At 43.8% G+C, this 24,036-nt stretch overlaps 1 protein-coding gene across 1 annotated transcript in view; it reads left to right on the forward strand.

The window, feature by feature from the left end:
* Positions 1-24,036, forward strand: part of POLD1 (DNA polymerase delta 1, catalytic subunit) — a 186,046-nt gene that overhangs the window by 134,216 nt on the left and 27,794 nt on the right. Inside the window, exons 23-24 of the mRNA XM_040433632.1 lie at positions 9,127-9,259; positions 23,300-23,413. Coding sequence (XP_040289566.1) covers positions 9,127-9,259; positions 23,300-23,413 — 247 coding nt within the window. The remainder of the gene's footprint in view (positions 1-9,126; positions 9,260-23,299; positions 23,414-24,036) is intronic.

Consider the following 24,036-nt stretch of genomic DNA (forward strand, 5'->3'; position numbering starts at 1 on the left):
TCCTCACGCCTTGACCCACAAGAAGGTCGAAATTGTTAGGGGAGAGAATCCTGTCTGGGTTCTGTACTCTGTTTTTCAAAAACCCCATATGTTGGATATAGGCAAATAGGTGTCGTGTGTGTCTAAGATTATATTTCTCCTGTATTTCGGTGTATAAATAGAAGCGTTTTTCCTGAGAGTTCCAAAGGTCCCCAACTTTAGCTATACCTCTCTCCCTCCAAGTTACAAAGTCCGTTACTAAGTCCGCCAATATAGTTTTAAACAGTGGTGGGTAGTTTAACATGTATAATGACTCGGGCGTCTACCTATATGTATACCTAGATATTTTATGGAAGTGGATGCTATTTGGATAGGGACATCCAACTGTCGGGTATTGCCTCTGGTAGTTCTATTACTCAGGAGCAGCAGTTCAGATTTGGTAGCATTTACTTTAAAACCTGATACTTTGCCAAAGTCATCTAGGAGTCTAAAACACATTCCCCAGGTCCCTATGCAAGTTATCTAAGAATAACAATAAATCATCGGCGAAGAGCGAGTGCTTTATTTGTGTGGTGTCTATCTTTATGCCCTCAATATCTGTACTTGAAGCTAATTTGCGGTATAAGGGTTCTATCTCTAGATTGAATAAAAGCGGCGAGAGGGGGCACCCCTGCCTGGTACCTTTGTGTAAATTGAAGGGTGCCGAAACAAAACCCGGGGTGTGTATTCTAGCCTGTGGACCAATATATAAGGCTGTGAGATAGTTTCTAAAAGGGCCCTTGAAACCCATATTATCTAATACCAAGCCCATCCGTCACCAGTCGACATTGTCAAATGCTTTTTCTGCGTCTATTGTCACTATAGCCGGGGATGGATGGGCTCTCGGATGCGCCTTCACCTCTTCCAGCACTGCCAATACCTTGCGGATATTTGTGACAGCCGCTCTACCTTGCACAAACCCAACTTGCGCCTGGGAGATCAGTTTTGGCAATATGAGTGCTAATCTGTCAGCCAGGATCTTTGAGGCAATCTTAAGGTCTACATTAATCAGTGAGATCGGGCGGTAAGAAGAGGCCATAATAGGGTTTTTACATGGTTTTGGTAACACTTTGATGTGTGCTGTGTTAGTATGTAAGAGTATAGTCGACCCCTGCATGTAACCTGTATATATTTGTGAGAGTGTTGGGGCAATTTCCTGAGCTAGGATTTGGAAGAATTCTCCCGTGAACCCATCCGGGCCTGGTGCCTTTCCCAATGCTATATTTTTTATTGTAGTAAGAACTTCTTCCTTAGTTATTGGAGCATTGAGTGTATTTCTGTCTTGATCTGTTAATCATGTTAATACATTGGTTTTCAGACACTCTTGTCTCTCTGCTATGCTACATTTCGATTTCTCATATAGTTTGGTGTAGTATTCCCATAATATCTTATTGATCTCTTTAGGGTGATAACTTATTTCTCCCTTCTCATCCTCGAGGGCTGTGATGATATTCAGGGGCCTCTGGCCCTTTGCTAGTCTAGCCAACAAGCTACCTGCTTTATTTCCATACTTGAACAGGTGGGCTTCCCATTTTAAATGCGCTAGTTTTTCCCAGGTCAGGAGCCATGTTTCATATTCTGCTTTGGCTTGCTGCCAATTTTTTTTTCAAGAGAGTGGTTGGATTATTTTGGAAGGCTGTATATGCCGCTTTCAGATCATTACGGAGATGGATAAGTTTCAGCTTCGCCGTACGTTTCCTGTTATACATGTACGCCATGATTTTACCCCGTAGAATTGCTTTCCCCGCATCCCGCAATAGTTGAGGATTTGCTGACTACTCATTTTCTTGCCTATACTCTAGCCACCAGCCCCGCAATAGGTCCCTAAAGTTTTTATCTTTTAATATGACTTAGGGAAAACTCCATACAAAGTCAGTGCCCCTGGGTATCTTTTTATCACATATTAAAATGGACATCGGGGCATGATCGAAAATTACCATGTATTTGATTTTGGGGTCTGTAAAGAGGCCTATGCCCCTTCTATTGACTAGTATATAATCTATACGCGACCAGGCTTGGTGTGCATGTGAGAAATGGGTGAATTCCCTACCTTCTGGGTTAAATAATCTCCATGTATCAAGAAGATCTGCATCCCTTATGAGGAGTGACAATCTATGTTTTCCTATACCCTTTTTATCGGATAGTTTTACTGCACTTTTTCTGTCCTCTTCCTGGTTGACTACGGCATTCATGTCTCCACCTACTATCCTCAGTTGAAGAGGATTGTGCGCTATACGTTTTACATTTTTTGTGGAGTGTTTTCCTGTAGGGACAAAGGAACTGCAACATGCCTGATCCCTCTTACAGTTGGGAGGCTCCGAAAGTAAGATTTTATTTTGTGCGTGAACAGCTCAAGGATTACTAGAAAGTTCCATTTAAGCACTTGCCTACTATATTCTGAAGCTTAGAAGGGTAACCTGGTTTATCAGACTGCCAGATAGCCAAGTACAGCGCTGGACTTTCTCCGGCATTCCATAGAATGAATGGAGCGGCAGTGCACTTGCTCGACCAGCCACTCCAATCATTTTTGGGTGCTAGACCACTATTCTTGGGATTGTTTCCCCCCCCCCCAAATCTAATTGATATGGATAAAAGATAACTGCTTCTAGAATACACTTTTAACCTAAGAATTGACAGATCTCACATATTACATGTAGTTGTAAGCAACAATTATAATGTCAACCCCCATTTCCGCCACAATTTCACCCACTCTCCAGATGCTCTCTTATTTGCATGTGGTTTCCCCCAGAACTGCCTTTAATAGTAATTAATATAAAATCATACACTGCAGCAATGCTTTCCCTTTATGCCTCACAAATGTATTTATTTAGTCCCTTGAGTCTATGGACCCTGGATCTGGTCACCACTCAGACATGGCAACGAAACAAACCTTTGGATTATTAGTGAGAGACACACACCTTAAGGGGCTCAGGTGCACTTTAGGAGAGAGTGAGTTTAGATACAGGTTGCACTTCTGCTTTTTGAGTATTTTTCTTCAGAGGCTGGTCTGGCAGAGAAAGTGGTTCCCTGTCACCAGGGACCAGAGGTTGCTGTCTGGCTTCCAACTTCTGCAATCTCTCTATTAACTGAGCTTAGTCAGTGAGAGGCACAGGTCCTATTGTGTGCTGTTTCCCCAATTGTGTCACTATAGAGGAACTGATTGAGAGTGAATTGAGTATTTATTATGTATCCGGTGAACTATATGACAGATTTTTTTTTTTCTATTAGCACCACAACAAAGGGCATTCAACAGTAAAAGCCAATCTTCTAAACTTTTGTCAGTTCCCGTTGCTTTTGAGATAAGTTCTTTCTAAACAATGACGCTTTTGAGACCACGCCAAATAAAGGGAATGAAATTCCCCCTGAAATCTGAATATAACACTTAAAATACACCTGTCCTATGTCAACAAGTGGGAAATTACTTCCCTTTCAATGGATCACAAGATCATAACGTTTCTTTACGCAGTGTGGAGCAAAAGGGTATTAATGCAGGCCAAACATGGAAAATTCCAATTTACTGTGCTTGTCCTTTTGGTGCCATCAGTGGAGTACAGATGCTGTTTTTTCATCCTGTATTCTCTAAACATATTATGTTCCTGCATTCAGTGCATGGCATCGGGAGGGTTGCTGTGTGAATGTGCATGGCTCTTTCCATAACTCCCATGATTGGAGAGAACTAGGGGTGCACCGAAATTCCGGCAGCCGAAAATATCGGCCGAAAATGCACCTAATCCACTTCGGCCGATATTGTTACATATCGGCCGAAAATATGGAGTGTGGGATTTGTCACCCACCATCTGCGGGCGGGCGGTTTACTTTGTCACTGCATCTTTATTTTACCTTACAATCGTGAGGCTCCAGTAACTAACAACTCTGCAGGCAGAGCGGAGGCCGGCGTAACGTCACTTACTCACGTGACGCGCCTGCTCCGCCTCCTTCATTCATAAAGTGGGCGGAGCAGGTGCGTCACGTGAGTAAGTGACGTTACGCCGCCCTCCGCTCTGCCTGCAGAGTTCTTACTGGAGCGTCACGATTGTAAGGTAAAATAAAGATGCAGTGAGTGATGCTGTGAGCAGCAGGGCCGGGGCTGTTATGGGTAGGGGGATCGGTCTATGGCACTGCTATGGGGAGGGGGGATCTGTGCACTGTTATGGGGAAAGGGATCTGTGCACTGTTATGGGGAAAGGGATCTGTGCACTGTTATGCCCATAACAGTGCACATATCCCCTTTCCATAACAGTGCACAGATCCCCCTCTCCATAACAGCGCCACCCACAGATCCCCCTCTCCATAACAGCGCCACCCACAGATCCCCCTCTCCATAACAGCGCCACCCACAGATCCCCCTCTCCATAACAGCGCCACCCACAGATCCCCCTCTCCATAGCGCCACCCACAGATCCCCCTCTCCATAGCGCCACCCACAGATCCCCCTCTCCATAACAGCGCCACCCACAGATCCCCCTCTCCATAACAGCGCCACCCACAGATCCCCCTCTCCATAACAGCGCCACCCACAGATCCCCCTCTCCATAACAGCGCCACCCACAGATCCCCCTCTCCATAACAGCGCCACCCACAGATCCCCCTCTCCATAACAGCGCCACCCACAGATCCCCCTCTCCATAACAGCGCCACCCACAGATCCCCCTCTCCATAACAGCGCCACCCACAGATCCCCCTCTCCATAACAGCGCCACCCACAGATCCCCCTCTCCATAACAGTGCCACCCACAGATCCCCCTCTCCATAACAGCGCCACCCACAGATCCCCCTCTCCATAACAGCGCCACCCACAGATGAATTTCATTCATGAAAAAGAATTATTAATAAAATCATTAAAAAAAAGTATTTTAAAAGTATTTGGGCAAAAAGGCGGTTTCGGTTTTCGGTCAAGGGCATCCTGAATTTTCGGTTTCGGACCAGAATTTTCATTTCGGTGCACCCCTAGAGAGAACCCTGATATTACACCATTGAGTCTCCACCGGGACGTGCCTAATGCTTATCCTTGTAGAACACCTTTTTTTTCTGATGGGTGGCTTTTTTAGAGGTGGACAATCAGAGTATTCTGAGGATACACCAGAATTTGCAGATTCTCCAGTACTACATCTGTCTATGCAGAACACAAAAATAACACATCCTAGTTGAGTTAATTAAATATTCTTCTGAAATACTTTGTTCTTTACATAGTTGAATGTGCTGACAACAAAATCACACAAAAATAAAAAAATGGAAATCAAATTTTTCAACCCATGGAGGTCTGGATTTGGAGTCACACTCAAAATTAAAGTGGAAAAACACACTACAGGGTGATCCAACTTTGATGTAATGTCCTTAAAACAAGTCAAAATGAGGCTCAGTAGTGAGTGTGGCCTCCACGTGCCTGTATGACCTCCCTACAACGCCTGTGCATGCTCCTGATGAGGTGGCGGACGGTCTCCTGAGGGATCTCCTCCCAGACCTGGACTAAAGCATCTGCCAACTCCTGGACAGTCTGTGGTGCAACGTGACGTTGGTGGATAGAGCGGGACACGATGTCCCAGATGTGCTCAATTGGATTCAGGTCTGGGGAACGGGCGGACCAGTCCATAGCATCAATGCCTTCGTCTTGCAGGAACTGCTGACACACTCCAGCCACATGAGGTCTAGCATTGTCTTGCATTAGGAGGAACCCAGGGCCAACCGCACCAGCATATGGTCTCACAAGAAGTCTGAGGATCTCATCTCGGGACCTAATGGCAGTCAGGCTACCTCTGGCGAGCACATGGAGGGCTGTGCGGCCCTCCAAAGAAATGCCACCCCACACCATTATTGACCCAATGCCAAACCGGTCATGCTGGAGGATGTTGCAGGCAGCAGAACGTTCTCCACGGCATCTCCAGACTCTGTCACGTCTGTCACATGTGCTCAGTGTGAACCTGCTTTCATCTGTGAAGAGCACAGGGCGCCAGTGGCGAATTTGCCAATCTTGGTGTTCTCTGGCAAATACCAAACATCCTGCACGGTGTTGGGCTGTAAGCACAACCCCCACCTGTGGGCGTCGGGCCCTCATATCACCCTCATGGAGTCTGTTTCTGACCGTTTGAGCAGACACATGCACATTTGTGGCCTGCTGGAGGTCATTTTGCAGGGCTCTGGCAGTGCTCCTCCTGTTCCTCCTTGCACAAAGGCGGAGGTAGCGGTCCTGCTGCTGGGTTGTTGCCCTCCTACGGCCTCCTCCACGTCTCTTGATGTACTGGCCTGTCTCCTGGTAGTGCCTCCATGCTCTGGACACTACGCTGACAGACACAGCAAACCTTCTTGCCACAGCTCGCATTGATGTGCCATCCTGGATAAGCTGCACTACCTGAGCCACTTGTGTGGGTTGTAGACTCCGTCTCATGCTACCACTAGAGTGATGGACAGTGGGCCCCCTCCCTCCCCTGTAGTTAACTCTTTGTTGTCCAGTGCGGCCGGCCCCCCCTCCCTCCCCTGTAGTTAACTCGTTGGTGGCCAGTGGGCCCTCCCTCCCCCTCCTAATTAAAATCTCCCCCCCCCCCTATCATTGGTGGCAGCGGAGAGTACCGATCTGAGTCCCAGTTTAATCGCTGGGGCTCCGATCGGTAACCATGGCAACCAGGACGCTACTGCAGTCCCGGTTGCCATGGTTACTTAGCAATTTGTAGAAGCATTATACTTACCTGCGAGCTGCGATGTCTGTGTCCGGCCGGGAGCTCCTCCTACTGGTAAGTGACAGATCATTAAGCAATGCGCCGCACAGACCTGTCACTTACCAGTAGGAGGAGCTCCCGGCCGGACACAGACATCGCAGCTCGCAGGTAAATATAATGCTTCTACAAATGCAGTAGCGTCCTGGTTGCCATGGTTACTGATCGGAGCCCCAGCGATTAAACTGGGACTCCGATCGGTACTCTCCGCTGCCACCAATGATAGGGGGGGAGATTTTAATTAGGAGGGGGGAGGGCCCACTGGCCACCAACGAGTTAACTACAGGGGAGGGAGGGGGGCCCACTGGCCACCAACGAGTTAACTACAGGGGAGGGAGGGGGGGCCGGCCGCACTGGACAACAAAGAGTTAACTAAAGGGAGGGGGTGGGGCGGCCGCACTGGCCACCAATGTGTTAACTACAGGGGGGGGGGGCCTGCCCCCTGCTGCCTGGCAGCACCTGCCAGGCAGCAGGGGGCAGTCATGTACACAGTTCTTTTAGTATATTCTAACCTGAAGCGTCCCCATCACCATGGGAACGCCTCTGTGTTAGAATTTACTGTCGGATCTGAGTTTTCACGAAGTGAAAACTCAGCTCTGAAAAAACTTTTATGCAGACGGATCTTCGGATCCGTCTGTATGAAAGTAACCTACGGCCACGGATCACGGACACGGATGCCAATCTTGTGTGCATCCGTGTTCTTTCACGGACCCATTGACTTGAATGGGTCCGTGAACCGTTGTCCGTCAAAAAAATAGGACAGGTCATTTTTTGTAGATGGTGTATCAAGTACAGTACTGAAAATGGTTAAATGGTAGATTGCAAATTAAAGGAAACATCCAGTCATCTAGAGAGTTATAAATATCTCACTAAAGAGGTGAGGTATGATGGGCAAAGATACTAGGGACCCAGTGTAACCATATCACACCATACATTAAGATGGAGAAAACACCACTCCAATTGTCTGTGAGGGTTCTTATTCATCCAGGTCATGGTATCAGCATTAATAAGCCAGAGCAACTGGACTCCAACTGGCTTTCTCAGTAGAAATACTGGTGACTGACGGAAGCATGAGTTGCTACTGATATCCTGTACCCGCACCCACTGGTGTCGCCATTGTTATTCCCTTTAGTTCATATCGCCAGCAGTTGCATTGTTAGTGAAATATAACACTTAAAGGGTCACTAACTTAAAAAAAAAAAAAAAAAAAATTTGATATGTCAGAGACATATCAAAAACTTAGATCCCTAAAACTAGAGAAGACGAGCGTGCTCATATCAGGCTCTCTCTCTCTCCTCGCTGCATCACTCTCTATCTGTGACATCAAAAGTTTTTTTGAAAAATGAGTGACCCTTTAAAGTGGCCATGCACGTTATTAATTATTATAGTAGTAAATTGTCCATCTGGTCACAAGTATTCATGTGTGAGAGTTCCAATAAGCTAATATAATAATACAGTGGCTCAACTTTCCCAGGCCGTATTAAAATAAGAGTAACTTAAATTGTTATAGTGACAGGCACTCTATGCTGGTGTTACATGGAACAATAGTCTGGATTGTATTATATTATATATTTTTTAGATAAATTAATAGTAAAAATAAAAATATATAAAAAACACAACCTTTTGTACCACCCTTTAAGCTGTCTAAGTACAAAGTATTGGAGAAACCTCTTTGAGCATCCCAATAGCAAAATCCCTTTTTATTGCTCAACGGATAAGCACTGCATTGTCCTATGTATTGCCTGTTTTAGATTGACAACATTATTGGAAACAACTGTCCCAGACAATGGGTGAATTTATAAGAGCACGTTTCTTAAAATACTCTTCAGTTCAGTCTTTTTGACTTTTTTTCTCCGGCCCAAAAACTGAACACATGCCGGATCCAGCATTTTTTCCATAGGAATGTATTAGTGCCGGATCCGTCCTTCTGGTCTGCGCTGACAGACGGATCCGCATCCGGATCCGTCTACAAATGCTGTCCGTTTGCATGCAGACTGCCGGATCACTGCCGCAAGTGTGAAAGTACCCTTAAAATACATTGCAAGCTGCTTGATTATGTTCAGTGTCAATGCTCTCAGCTGGGCTTCATTTTAGCTCAGTTTCCAGCCCCTCTTCTCTAATCTAAGCTAGAATTGACACTGAGCATAATCAAACAGATTGCAATGTAATGTAGTACAATGTAAGCTGCATAGGCAAAAAACTGTTAATTTTGAATGGGCTTCCCCCCCCGCATAAATGCCGTAAAAATTGCAACGATGACCATAGCCTTTAAGAATTGTTTTTTTTCTTATACAACCAAATGAATCCGTGGTTGTTTGGTAATGCAAAGTCTTCCAAAAATGTTTTATAGTGTTGTATTTAAGTGTTTATTTGGTTTTCTGTTTTTTTTTTATTTTTTTAGGATCCTATCTATGTTCTTGAGAATAACATCCCAATTGACACTCGGTATTATTTGGAGCAACAATTGGCAAAGCCTCTGCTAAGAATATTTGAGCCCATCCTGGGGGAGACTAAAGCAGAGAGCGTGCTTCTGAGTGGGTATTCACTTTATAAAATGTTCCTGTTGCTTTTCTTAAAGGGGTTACTTGTCTGACAGTGGAGTATAGGGAGACTGTAGTCTAAATATTCCTGATTATTCAAAGCCAGGTTAAAGGAAATTATTTGTTCTTTAGCTTTTGATGAATTTATGACCAGGAGAAGGTGCTACATGAGGTCAATACAATTTTAAAAAAAGATCATAAACGGTTTAGGCCAAGTGCTCACTTCAGTTATTTGGTCAGGTATTTCCATCAGTGATTGAGAGGCAAAACCAGGTGCGAGTCAAAAACACAGATTGGGTGCAGATCTTTCCCTTATACCTCATCTCAGAGTAGGCTTCACCATGGGTTTTGGCTCACAATAACTGATGGCAATAACTGACCAAATTACTGTAGTGTGAACACAGCCTTAGGATACTTTCACACAACCGTATGTGTTTTGCGGGGCTACATAACGGACATACGGATGAGGACGGCACACGGTGTGCTGTCCGCATTTTTAGCGGACCCGTTGAAATGAATGGGTAGTCATCCAATCCCCAGAAAAAAACGGTATGGACACGGAAACAGAATACGTTCATGTTAATGTAGCCTTAGTTGCATAGTCTGGATTACCAAAATCAGTGATAAAAGTAGAAGTATAATATGTTGAAAATTAGGAACAGTAGTATGTATTCTTTATCTGCATTCATTATGATAATTGCAATCATAATTACCTGCACAAACATCTCCAGCTCCAAGATAATCATGGACACATCAATTACTTTTTAATAGTTGACTTTATGGATAGTTGGTAAGCCTGCATTTCCAGGAGGAATGACACAGTGCAGAGCTCTGAGGTCAGAATTGTTGTTATATGGAGTATACAGGTCTGGAGAGCTGCCTAGTGAACCTACACTACACTAGTAGTCTCTGGTGTCACTTAATGACTACTTTCATCACACGTTATTAATGCTTAAATGGGAACTAAAGCATTGTCCTCTGAAACTGGAGACCTTCAGGACTTCTGCATGAAGCCATTGATCTCCAGATTGACTAATTGTGGGTTTAGCTTGTGGTCTGTGTTCATAAGATCTTGCTATAGTCAGCTATTCTTTACTTTACATTATTATCCAACATGAACATGTAGTAGAAATAAATGAGTCATCAAGTGATCAGTCAGTTCTTGATGGTGTTTTGTTGGAGGCAAGAGTAAGGACCTGAGCGACTTGTGACCGCTAGATGAATGGGTCAGATCATCTTCAAAAGGTGGGATTTGTGAGCCATTCCCAATATGCAGTAGTTAGTTCCCACCAAAAGTAGTCCAAGGTAGGACAACTGGTGAATTGGTGACAAAGTCATGAGTGCCTAAGTCTCCTTGATGGAAATAGGTTGCAAAGGTTAGACTGTCTGGAACAGAACAGGTACTGTAGCACAAATTGCTGAAAGGCGAATGTTGGTTATGACAGAAATATTTCAAAACATACTGGGCATTACGTTTTTCTGCATAGTTGTAAACGGTCCTGGCCTGCATGCAGATTGTGTAATGTACCACCTATCATTTCTCTAGTCGTCTCCATAACACCACATCCTGAGACTGACTTCCTCTGATAGGACAGGGAAAACACAGAGAGGTTTAAATCCCCCCCCCCCCCCCCTCTCTCTCATCACCAGTGTTTTCCTTGTCCTACCAAGATAGGAAGCAGGAGAGGTGCATGGAGGCTCTTTGGGTCCACCTGTGAAACACATAAGCAGGCCGAGGTCGGATCCACCGTGCGGCCTCTTTTGGTGGCCTGTGCACGGGCGCAGACTGTTGCTGTCCCATGTGAAGGGCGGTCCAGGCGGATTTCATGCAATGGGAAGCAAGATGGCGGCCGGAGCGACACTATGATATTCTCCCTCCAGAGTGTGATGTCAGGCGTTGGGGGCGGGGCCGAATGTCATCTCCGGGCGCTGCAGGTCCTTGCAGGTCACAAACTAAGAAGACAGGTTGGCATTGGCAGGAGGTGCTCGAACCCACATGCAGTTGTGCATATATATAGGGAAGCAAATCCTGCACTTGTGGCCCGTTGCTAATGGCAATCCCCAGCAAAATGCATACGGTGTAGGATGCCCGCGCGAACCACAAGAGACATCCTACACAAGGTAACAAGTGCGGATGTCATAATTAATATAACAATATAACAAAACAATAACAAACACAGGTGCACTCTGCAGTCTCACTAAACCCTCAAACTGATTTTAAAATTGAGAGATTAGTCAACATGTCCTACGGTGTAGAACATGTCTAAGCCCGGGCACCACGCCAAGGTTTCTCAAGTAGCCCGGGACCTAACACTCTCCTACCTGAGCCGTATGGGCAATACCAGGAGCCAGTGGGCAAATTACAGGAGCATAAGGCCGACTCACAAACAGCTCACCAGTTACCTCCAGCATGTAGCCATGCTTGCAATGGGAGGAGTCTGCGAGTCCCACTCAAGACTGGCTGATATGTCCCAGGCCTCACAGGTGCACCTAAATGTGGCCTGTAGATGGAAAACAGGCACATTTAAATTGGAGTTTATACACCTCCAGGAATCTATATATACAAACTAAGAAGACAGGTTGGCATTAGCAGGAGGTGCTCGAACCCACATGCAGTTGTGCATATATATAGGGGAGCAAATCCTGCACTTGTGGCCCGTTGCTAATGGCAATCCCCAGCAAAATGCATACGGTGGAGGATGCCCGCGGCGAACCACAAGTACCACAATAGACATCCTACACAAGGTAACAAGTGCGGATGTCATAATTAATATAACAATATAACAAAACAATAACAAACACAGGTGCACTCTGCAGTCTCACTAAACCCTCAAACTGATTTTAAAATTGAGATTAGTCAACATGTCCTACGGTGTAGAACATGTCTAAACATAACATGTTCTACACCGTAGGACATGTTGACTAACCTTGCAGGTCACAGGAATCATAAAAGGCCGCAGGACCTGCTCAACGGCATCCGGACAGCACAATCCCTTCCACTGGGGAGGAACAGTACAGTGTGGCGGACGGAAGCAGTTTTTTCAGATGAGTGCCCCATCACAAGGGGCTCTGGAGCAGAGCCTGCATCAAATCCAGGAGTTGAGTAGCCTGGTATCAGGCACATGGTGTACCACTCCCATTCCCTGATCCATCTCTCCCTTACATTTCAGGGAGAAAGGGATTCTGCTTTAGCTCAATAAAAGACAAGTGTGGAATATGTTATAAGCGTTTACCCAGCACAGGAGCAAAACCCCTATGTAAAGAATGTACTTCTAATGTGGTAAAAGCTAAATCCTCTAGTTTCCTGGAAGATATCAGGACATTAGTTAAGGAAGAGGTTCAGGCCGCACTAGCTTCCTAGGATCCAGCTCCAGCTAACCCTCCTCAAATCATCTGTGATAGTTGCAATCCGTTGTCTGACTCGGTTTCTGATGTTTTGGGAGGCTCGGACGCCAAAACATATGAAAAAACATATGCATCTTCTGATGAAGATAACGAATATACACGGTTCTTATTTAATCCGGATGGCATTGATGAGCTAATAAAAGTGATTAGAGCCACAATTTAGATGGAAGTGCCTAAAAAGCCCAAGTCGGTGCAGGAAGAGATATTTGGGGGGCTGGGGGGAAAGAGGAAATCTGTATTCCCAGTTCCAGATAATATTCAGAAGTTACGGTAAGTCCAAATGGGAGAAGCCAGATAGATTCTTTCATTCCCAGGGGGTATCAAGAGGCGCTATCCTTTTAACGATGAGGATTGCACCGATTGGGAATCCATTCCCAGAGTATAGACGCTCCTGTGGCTAAAGTAGCTAAACATACCGCCCTACCATTTGAAGATTCAGCGCAACTTAAAGATCCCATGGATAGGAAATCAGCCTACTAAGGAAAACCTGGGAGGCTACAGCAGCTACCAGGAGTGACTTCTACTTATGTAGCTAGAACCCTTAGGGTCCATTCACACGTCCGCAAAATGGGTCCGCATCCGTTCTGCAATTTTGTGGAACAGGTGCAGACCCATTCATTTTCAATGGTGCCGGAATGTGCTGTCCGCATCCGTGCTTCCGTTTCCGCAAAAAAATAGAACATGTCTTATTCTTGTCCGCAATTGCAGATATTAGGAATTTTCTATTATAGTGCCAGCGATGTACGGTCCGCAAACTGCGGAATACAAATTGCTAGTGTCCGTGTTTTGCGGATCCGCGTTCATTTCTATGGGGCCAAACGATGTGCGGCCTGTCTCCAGAAATGCGGACCCCTACTTCCGGGTCCACATTTCCGTTCCCGAAAAAAATAGAACATGACCTATTCTTGTCCGCAATTGCGGACAAGAATAGGCATATTCTATTAGTTCCGCAATTTGCGGACTGCACATCGCTGGCACTATAATAGAAAATGCCTAATCTTGTCCGCAATTTTTTTGCAGAAACGGAAGCACGGATGTGGAAGTGCGGATGCGGTCAGCACATTCCGGCCCCATTGAAAATAAATGGGTCTGCACCCGTTCCGCATTTTGCGGACGTGTGAATGGACCCTTAATCTGTGGTTAGAGCAACTGGAGATTCATCTAATCAAAACGCAGAGAGATCAGATTCTAGAAAGCATTCCTCTACTAAAAATGGCAACTAGTTTCTTAATGGATGCTGCAGCTGAATCCGTAGAACTCTCAGCACGCACGGCAGTGTTATCTAACACTAAGACAGGTTCGATGGCTCAAAGCTTGGGCTGGGGATGTTTCATCCGAAAGCAAGCTCATTTCCCTTCCCTTTCACGGGCCAAAACGTTTTTGGACCAGTTCTATACAAGATCTTAGAAAACGCCACTGACAAAAAGAGGCGTTTTCCAGAAGACAGATTTAAATTAAAAAGACAACATTTTCGTGGCCGTCAGTACCAATCTGAACACAAGAAAGATGAGAGGAAATCGGGGAGGTGGAGTTATTCAAAAGGAGGTAAGGGAAGAAATTTCCTTTTTAACCCTAACAGAGGGGAGACCTCCTCTAACCCGAAACAATGACTCCATACAAGTAGGTGGAAGACTCGGCTCTTTTTTAAGAATTTGGGGGCAACTAACATCAAATTCATGGATCCTAAACAACATAAGAGTGGGTTACCGTGTGGAATTAGTCTTCCCCTCCAGAAAAATTTGTTATCGCCACTCTTCCCCCATCTCAACAAGGTACCTTAACGACAGGCATAGAAGATTTGCTAAAATTAGGAGCAATAGGACCTGTCCCGAAAAATCAGCTAGGAGAGGGCCACTACTCTCGCCTATTCTTAGTAAAAAACAAACGTAAAGTCCAGAATTATAATAAATCTAAAACCCTTAAACAAACATGTTACATATTAAAAGTTCAAGATGGAAACTTTAAGATCCGCAGTAAAATTTATAAAAAAGGAAAGCGGTAATGGGCTCAATCGATTTGAGGGATGCTTATTACCATATCCCGAGACACACAACATCGAGAAAATTCCTAAGATTTGCAATACACAGGAGGGGTCTCATCCAACATTATAAATTTGTATGTCTCCCATTTCCTCAGCGCCGAGAGTCTTCACCAAGATCATGGTGAAGGTGGTAACGCCCCTAAGACGATAAGCAATCAGTGTCATACCGTATCTGGACGATCTTCTAGTGATAGTGGACAACAAAGATCTACTACAAAATCACTTACAGAAAGTTCTGGACCACCTCCAATTCAGAGAAATCAGATCTTTCCCCAAGCAGCCGAAAACAGTTTCTAGGGATATCTTTGGATTGATCAAAATATAGAAACTGAAAAACTAGATAAAGCAGAATCTCCTCTTTCAAATTCTCTTATCAGAACAGCAATGAAGATTCTAGGAAGTCTCTCATCATGTATCCCGGCAGTCGCTTGGGCTCAATTCCATCTAAGATCCCTTCAAAAATGTATTCTATCCAAGTGGAACCGGTCACAGGTGACCCTAAACAAAGTAAACTTTCTAGACTAAAATGTAAAAAATTCCCTAAAGTGGTGGCTCATAGACAACAACCTAGAGAAGAGAATATACTGGAAGCAGGAACGTCTCCTTGTAATCACAACGGACGCCAGTCTTCAGGTTTGGGGGGCTGTAGTTCAGCAGGAAACCTATCAGGGCAGATGGCCACTCCTCATAAGACAACAATCCTCGAACTTCAGCGAACTACAAGCAATTTGGGAAGCTCTGAAGTAAACATCGCATTTATCAAAAGACTGTCATGTTCTATTTTATTCAGATAATTCAACAGCACATACAACAGGTTTTTATAACCTGTCATTCACCTACCTAAGGTGCCAAAGGGGACGTCGCTTCATACAATGTGCCGGGCTGCACCCATCTCCGTCTGGTGCCCAGCGCCGCCTTCCTAGTTAAAATCGCCGCCTTCCTCACCTCAGCCCCGCCTCCGCAATCGTCCGGTCCCTCTGCCAGATCGTGCGCACTAGGCATAACCTGAGGGACCGGATGATTGCGGAGGCGGGGCTGAGGTGAGGAAGGCGGCGATTTCAACTGGGAAGGCGGCTCTGGGCACCAGACGGAGATGGGTGCAGCCAGGCACACTGTATGAAGCGACGTCCCCTTGGGCACCTTAGGAAGGTGAATGACAGGTTATAAAAACCTGTTTTATTTGCTAATATAGCCACAGGCAGATTTAATAAGGACAGTTTCGGATTCAGGTTATTAGTACGGACCTGGCCATATGTTTAGGTTATAGGCCTAAAATGTCATGACAGAATCCCTTTAACACGGTCATGGCAGGGCTAACTTCAGGCTCCTTTAAACTGTTAGAATTGATTTCCATAAAATGGCTCACCTTAAAAACCATTTTCTTGTTAGCTATAACATCAGCGAGACGTGTCTGTGAACCCCAGGCCTGATCTATTCAGGATCCTTTCCTCAGTATTTTTCAGGACAAGCTAGTGTTTAAGTTAGATCCCAGTTTTTTTACCAAAAGTCGTTTCTACCTTCCATAGATCGCAGGATATAGTAATTCCCTCGTTTTGTGCCAACCTCAAAAATTAACAAGAGGCTATTTTTCATACCTTAGATATCAGGCGAGCAGTACTAAGGTATCTGTAAATGACAAAGGATTGGAGAATTGACAAGAACCTTTTTGTCCAATTTTGTGGGCCAAATACAGATAGAAGACCGGTGAAAAGTTCTATTTCCCGCTGGATAAGAATGGCTATTTCAGAAGCCTATAAGTCGGAAGGGAAGGAAGCCCCTCCTTCACTTAGAGCACACTCTACAAGGGGCATTGCTGCTTCTTGGGCAGAGAGATAGTCAGTCTCTCTACAACAGATTTGTAGGGCGGCAACTTGGAAAAGAATACATACCTTTACCAAACATTGCAAGCTAGACATTTTTTATAGCGAAGACATGGCCTTTGGACGGAAAGTCCTTTGTGCATTGGGGAAGGAGTGGGATTTAATCCTCTGTGTTTTTCCTGTCCTATCAGAGGAAGTCAGTCTCAGGATGTGGTGTCATGGAGACTTCCAGGAAACTGGATTACCGTTCAGAGTAATACTCATATTGTCGCATGGCAAGTGCACCCCTTCATGACAGGGGTACTCCAAAATGGCAGTGGCCTCTTTTAGCAAAATAATGATCTCTGCAAAAACTGCCACAGAACGGTTTAAGGCCTCCTGCACACGACAGTATTTTTTAACATCCCGCAAAACGTGGTTCCGTTGTACCGTGATCCGTGCCCGTTTTTTCTTCCGTGGGTCTTCCGTGATTTTTGGAGGATTCACGGACATGAAAAATGAAAAAAAAATCTAAGTCAAGTTTGCCATTGAAATGATAGGAAAAAACGGATCACGGACACGGATGACAATCTTGTGTGCATCCGTGATTTTTCACGGACCCATTGACGTGAATGGGTCCGTGAACTGTTGGCCGTGAAAAAAATAGGACCGGTCATATTTTTTTCACGGGCAGGAAACACGGATCACGGATGCGGCTGCAAAACGGTGCATTTTCCAATTTTTCCACAGACCCATTAAAAGTCAATGGTTCCGCGAAAAAAAACGGCACAATGGCCACGGGTGCACACAACGGTCGTGTGCAGGAGGCCTAAGGGAAATTCAAAGTCTTGACTTAACCTCCACTAGATGTGCTAAAATAATTTTTTCAATTGGTCCTTATTAAAAATATGGAGCCCTTTTTTCTGTATATAGCTAACATGCTCTAGAAGCAGCCTCTGGTTTTTACTTTGATCAAGCAGCTGACGGGCTCCTTATCTCTGCTCTCTGACATAAACACTCATTATAGCTCAATCCTTTTCTTACTGATAAGAATGTGTCTTAAATAAATATTTATTACCTCTTAAGGGCCCTTTCCACCGGCCAAGAATCTCACAGGTAATTGCTAATGAGCATTCATAGTAACGCTCGTTAACAATTATTTGGTGGTGTGAATGTACCGACGATTACCCAAAATGCTCGGTCATCAGGTAATTGATTTGTTAGTGCAGCACAAAAATACTTGTTTCCCGACAGCCGATCGATAGCTGTAAACACGATCTGCTGCCGGAGAACTAAGAGTCTGTATGGGGAAGAGCGATGGCATTAGCGATCGCTCCTTCCCATACTGTAGAGGACATCGCTGCATGTAAATGCAGCGGTCTCCACCACTAACGATCAGCAGATTGTCTCCCGACAATCTGCTTGTACATCGTTCAGTGTAAAGGGACCTTTAGTAATTTAGAGATGGGGGTTATTAGATGACCGGCAAAAGTGAAAGTAGGATTCACACAGCTAGAGAAAACTGTTAACCCTTTGTGACTGGCTCAATATTTTTAATAAAGACCAATTGAAAAAAAATAGATTTTTAGCCCAAAATGATTAAAATGCAATCATAAAAAAATTGCCCCTGATGTACATAGCTTTCAACCGACTCCGGACCGCCTAATGCAGGATCGCGTTCCGGAGGCGGCTCACTCAGGCAGAGTCACGCATCTACGCGTCATCTCGCGAGACGCAAGATTTCCTGTGAATGCGTTCACAGGAACTGCAGGTAAGCGAGTGGATCTACAGCCTGCCAGCGGCAATCGTTGGCTGGCAGGCTGTAGATGCGATTTTTTTAAACCCCTAACAGGTATATTAGACACTGTTTTGATAACAGCGTCTAATATACCTGCTACCTGGTCCTCTGGTGGTCCCTTTTGCTTGGATCGACCACCAGAGGACACAGGCAGCTCTGTAATAAGAAGCACCACACTACACTACCCCCCCCCCCCCCCCCCCCCGTCACTTATTAACCCCTGATCCTTTATCACCCCCCTGTAAGGCTCCATTCAGACATCCGTATGTGTTTTACGGATCCATGGATGGGATCCGCAAAACACATACAGACGTCTTAATGGAGCCTTACAGGGGGGTGATCAGGGAGTCTATATGGGGTGATCACCCCCACCCCATCCCCCGTCATTGATCACCCCCCTGTAAGGCTCCATTCAGACGTCCGTATGTGTTTTGCGGATCCGTGGATCCGCAAAACACGGACACCGCGGATCCGCAAAACACATACGGACATCTGAATGGAGCCTTACAGGGGGGTGATCAATGACAGGGTGGTGATCACCCCATATAGACTCCCTGATCACCCCCCTGTCATTGATCACCCCCCTGTAATCTCCATTCAGACATTTTTTTGGCACAAGTTAGCGGAAATTGATTATTATTTTTTTTTTTCTTTCTTACAAAGTCTCATATTCCACTAACTTGTGACAAAAAATAAAATCTCACATGAACTCACCATACCCCTCATGGAATCCAAATGCATAAAATTTTTTAGACATTTATATTCCAGACTTCTTCTCACGCTTTAGGGCCCCTAAAATGCCAGGGCAGTATAAATACTCCACATGTGACCCCATTTCAGAAAGAAGACACCCCAAGGTATTCGCTGAGGGGCATATTGAGTCCATGAAAGATTGAACTTTTTGTCCCAAGTTAGCGGAAAGGGAGACTTTGTGAGAGAAAAAAATTAAAATCAATTTGCGCTAACTTGTGCCAAAAAAAAAAAATCTATGAACTCGCCATGCCCCTCATTGAATACCTTGGGGTGTCTTCTTTCCAAAATGGGGTCACATGTGGGGTATTTATACTGCCCTGGCATTTTAGGGGCCCTAAAGCGTGAGAAGAAGTCTGGGATCAAAATGTCTAAAAATGCCCTCCTAAAAGGAATTTGGGCCCCTTTGCGCATCTAGGCTGCAAAAAAGTGTCACAAATGTGGTATCGCCGTACTCAGGAGAAGTTGGGCAATGTGTTTTGGGGTGTCATTTTACATATACCCATGCTGGGTGAGATAAATATCTCGGTCAAATGCCAACTTTGTATAAAAAAAATTGGAAAAGTTGTCTTTTAGAGAGATATTTCTCTCACCCAGCATGGGTATATGTAAAAAGACACCCCAAAACACATTGCCCAACTTCTCCTGAGTACGGCGATACCAGATGTGTGACACTTTTTTGCAGCCTAGGTGGGCAAAGGGGCCCACATTCCAAAGAGCACATTTAGGATTTCACAGGGCATTTTTCTACACATTTTGATTTCAAACTACTTCTCACGCATTAGGTCCCCTAAAATGCCAGGGCAGTATAAATACCCCACAAGTGACCCCATTTTGGAAAGAAGACACCCCACGGTATTTCGTGATGGGCATAGTGAGTTCATAGAAGTTTTTATTTTTTGTCACAAGTTAGTGAAATATGAGACTTTGTAAGGAAAAAAAATCATAATTTTCCGCTAACTTGTGACAAAAAATAAAAAGTTCTATGAACTCACTATGCCCATCAGCGAATACCTTAGGGTGTCTACTTTTCGAAATTGGGTCATTTGTGGGGTGTTTTTACTGTCTGGGCATTGTAGAACCTCAGGAAACTTGACAGGTGCTCAAAGTCAGAGCTGCTTCAAAAAGCGGAAATTTAAATTTTTGTACCATAGTTTGTAAACGCTATAACTTTTACCCAAACCATTTTTATTTTTTTTACCCAAACATTTTTTTTTTATCAAAGACATGTAGAACAATACATTTTGAGAAAACTTTATATAGAAATGTAGTTTTAAAAAAAAAAAATTGCAACTGAAAGTGAAAAATGTCATTTTTTTACAAAAATTTCGGTAAATTTCGATTAATAACAAAAAAAAGTAAAAATGTCAGCAGCAATGAAATACCACCAAATGAAAGCTCTATTAGTGAGAAGAAAAGGAGGTAAAATTCATTTGGGTGGTAAGTTGCATGACCGAGCAATAAACCGTGAAAGTAGGGTAGGTCAGAAGTGTAAAAAGTGGCCTGGTCTTTAAGGGTGTTTAAGCTAGGGGGGCTGAGGTGGTTAAAGATGGCACGTGCTGAGTATATTATTGCCGTCTATAGTATAATCTAATGATCGCATGTTTAAGTCTCCTGGGGGGTGGGGGGCTGAAAATAAAGTAAAACATTTTTTTGAAAATATAAAAACCTGTACAAATTCAAATCGCTCCCTTCCTAATTTTTCAAATAAAAATAAACCGAAAAACATAATTGGTATTGCTGCATCTTAAAACCACGAACTATTAAGATACGCAAGTATTAATCCCTTACTGTGGACACTGTAATAGAAAAAAATCGAAATGCCAGAATCAACCTTTTTTAGTCTCTTAGCCTCCTAAACAAATTAAATAAAAATAAATATATACTCTAAAATGGTATCAATAAAACCTATAACCTGCCTTGCAAAAAGGAGCCCTCACTTAGCTCCATAGACAAAATATGGCGATGCAAAGAAGTTTTCAAAGTATCGAGACATAAAAACTATATTAATTTAGCATCGCTGTAATCGTACTGACCAGATTAAAAGTAACGTTGTTTTTACCGCACAGTGAATGCCTGAAAAATGGAACCTACAAAACAATGGCACAACATTTTTTTCACAGCTTCCTAGCATGTCGCATGGACAAAAAAGCTTGTTTTAAACTTATGCCTCAAGCTGATGCCATACATTGGCATCCGTTTACCACAGAATTCCAAAACATCCTTTTTTTTACCAGACTGTGCAGGATACAAGAACATGGTGGGCTGGTTTTTGTATCCTTTTATTTATTTTTTATAACGTATACGTCAAACGGATGCATAAAATGTGATATGAACCCACCCTTTCTGCTATGGCTGATCAGTGTACATGAAATTGTAACTGAGTGAAAGAGTCAAAAATGAATATTTCATTATCTTTACTTGGTTGAACCTGTCCAACAGCAACAAGTAATAAATAATATACAGTATACATTATATGCAGGGTGCATGGAACCACAGTAACATTGACCTGTTAAGGCGTATGGATGTCATAGGTTGCAATCCCCCACTCTGCGCCCCCGCTATGACTGAGAAAGGAAATCCACATTGTAAGGGTGTTTTCACACTGTGTTAGCATGTACTGTACGTCCCAGAAAAGCTCCGATAACACAGACTACCAGTGTTTTTTTTTTTTTTCTCATCTTTGGGTACAAACCTAGTAATAAAATTAAAAAAAAGTTACATAAAAAAATAAATACCCCCGTAAAATGGTTACCCTTCAGCCATAGCATTACCTGAAATCGGATATATTGTGTCAAAATTGAACAGTAGGCTATTTTAATGATAGAGCAAGCTGGTCATGAGAGAACACTGCAAAGATCACATCAGTAGTCCAACAACTGAAAGATGTCAAAATTATAAGTGCTAAAACACTGGTTGGTGCTTAATACCCCAGGCGCGAACTAGTTAAAAATTTTGCTGTCTTAGAAAAAGTGTTGGCAAACATTGAGATAATGCCTTGTTTGGTTTTATTTAGGCTATTATTTTATGTCATTTTTCTTCCTCATTTAGCAGAATACGTTCATAGGCTACAGGTTCGGCATGCACACAAATACTTGATAAGCTTTCTAGAGTAATATTTTTCTAAGCAGTATCTTTTGAAATTCATTGTGAGCTGGAAGAATTAAAGGGACTGTCTCATCAAAGTTATTATAGGGGAAATGTAATATTACATGGTCGCCATTCAGATGAACCATGTGCATGTAACTCATAGACCTCCAGATCGGGATTCACTCCTGCAAAGCTCAGACTCATGATGGGGAGTGGGATCTTAGTCCAGGGCAGACTGGGAACTTAAAGTGGCCCTGTAAAAAAAAAATACCGGGTAATAAAGGGGTTCTCCAGGAATTAAGAAAATGAAAATACTTAAATATTAATTTAATATAAATATATTCCCAAAAATATTTCATTAGCTATAATGGTCCATTTTGTTTAGGGAGCATTTATTAGGAGAAATAAAATGGCCGCCGTCCTATTAGCACACACAAAACCTATTGTAATCACACAGCAGGACAAGTTACTTCACAACACTGAGCGAAAAAGCTACCTCATCCTCCTCATTGCTCTACTTGTCAGGGATTATGATCCTGAATACAGATGGTAAAATGATTAGCTCAGTCTATGTAGGAATGGAGTTTATGAGGAGACATGAAGTACAGAGGACGTACAGGACAGGCTGTGGTAATGGAGGCTGCAGACAAGTGCTGCTGCACATTATCTCCACCCCCACTATCCTCTCTGTACTTCATGTCTCCTAATGGACTCCATTCCTATAGAGATTCATCTGAAGATCTTATCTGTATTCAGGGTGATAATCCCTGACAAGTTAGAGAGAAAGATAATGCAGCTCTTCTACTTGTCCTCATGTGTAATTAGGACAGGTTTTGTGTGGACTAGTAGGATGGCAGCCATTTTATTTATCCTAATGATTGCTCCCCTGACAAAACGAGCCATTATAACTAATGAAGGGTATTTGGTAATATATTTATAATGAAGTAATATTTAAGTATTTTCATTTTCTTGATTCCCAGAGAACCCCTTTAAGCAAGATCTTTTTTTGACTGTGGTACAACATTGCAGAACTAGTTTGTAGCCTTGGTTGTCTTCAAACCTCTAGGCAGTTGAATAAGTGGCCTTGATTGATTTAAAACATTGACTCCCTTTATAGAGTCATTCGACAATTGTTGCATTTTTTTTTGCAGAGGGGGAACACACAAGGTGCAAGACTGTCCTTACCTCCAAGGTTGGGGGTCTAATGGCATTTGCAAAAAAACGAAGCACCTGCATTGGATGCAAAGCAACGCTCAACCATGACGGTAAGTGGTCTGTCTGAATTATTGCGGGCAGAGGGTATTGTGATCATACATTTAATGTAATGTCTTAAAGAGGTGAAGAAAAGATTGCTTGTTCCCCAGAAACCCCATACACTATTGTCTATAGGCTCAGTCTGGTATTGCACATTGGCCCCAATTATTTGAGCTACAGAACCACACACAGCCCATGGACAAAAGTGGTGGTGTTTCTAAAAGAAAGCCACCATGTTTGCTGAATCTCATACAACCCATTTAAACTGCTTAATTGTAACCAGCCTTTCTCCTTAAAGGAGTTGTCCACTTTTTATTTATTTTGTTTAAATGTGCACCCCATCGAGCTGTAGATTTGAGAAAAATCCATACCCACCTGCTCCCCAGAGCTCAATTCCGGCACCCTGACTCTGTTCACTTGTCTTCCACCCCCATCTGTTAACTTTCACACAGAAGGGGTCGCCTGCACTGCTGCAGTCAATGACAAGACTGGCTTAGCCTTTCACGTGTCCTTAAGTGGCACATTAGCCAGCAGTGACATGCCAATTGGGAACACATCATCACTGAGGCCAGTCATTGGCTGCAGCAGCACACTTCACCCCGTCCATACAGAAGTCCGGTGAGTGGAGCAATGG

The sequence above is a fragment of the Bufo bufo genome, chromosome 1 (genome assembly GCF_905171765.1).
Source record: "Bufo bufo chromosome 1, aBufBuf1.1, whole genome shotgun sequence".
Classification (NCBI taxonomy): Eukaryota; Metazoa; Chordata; class Amphibia; order Anura; family Bufonidae; genus Bufo; species Bufo bufo.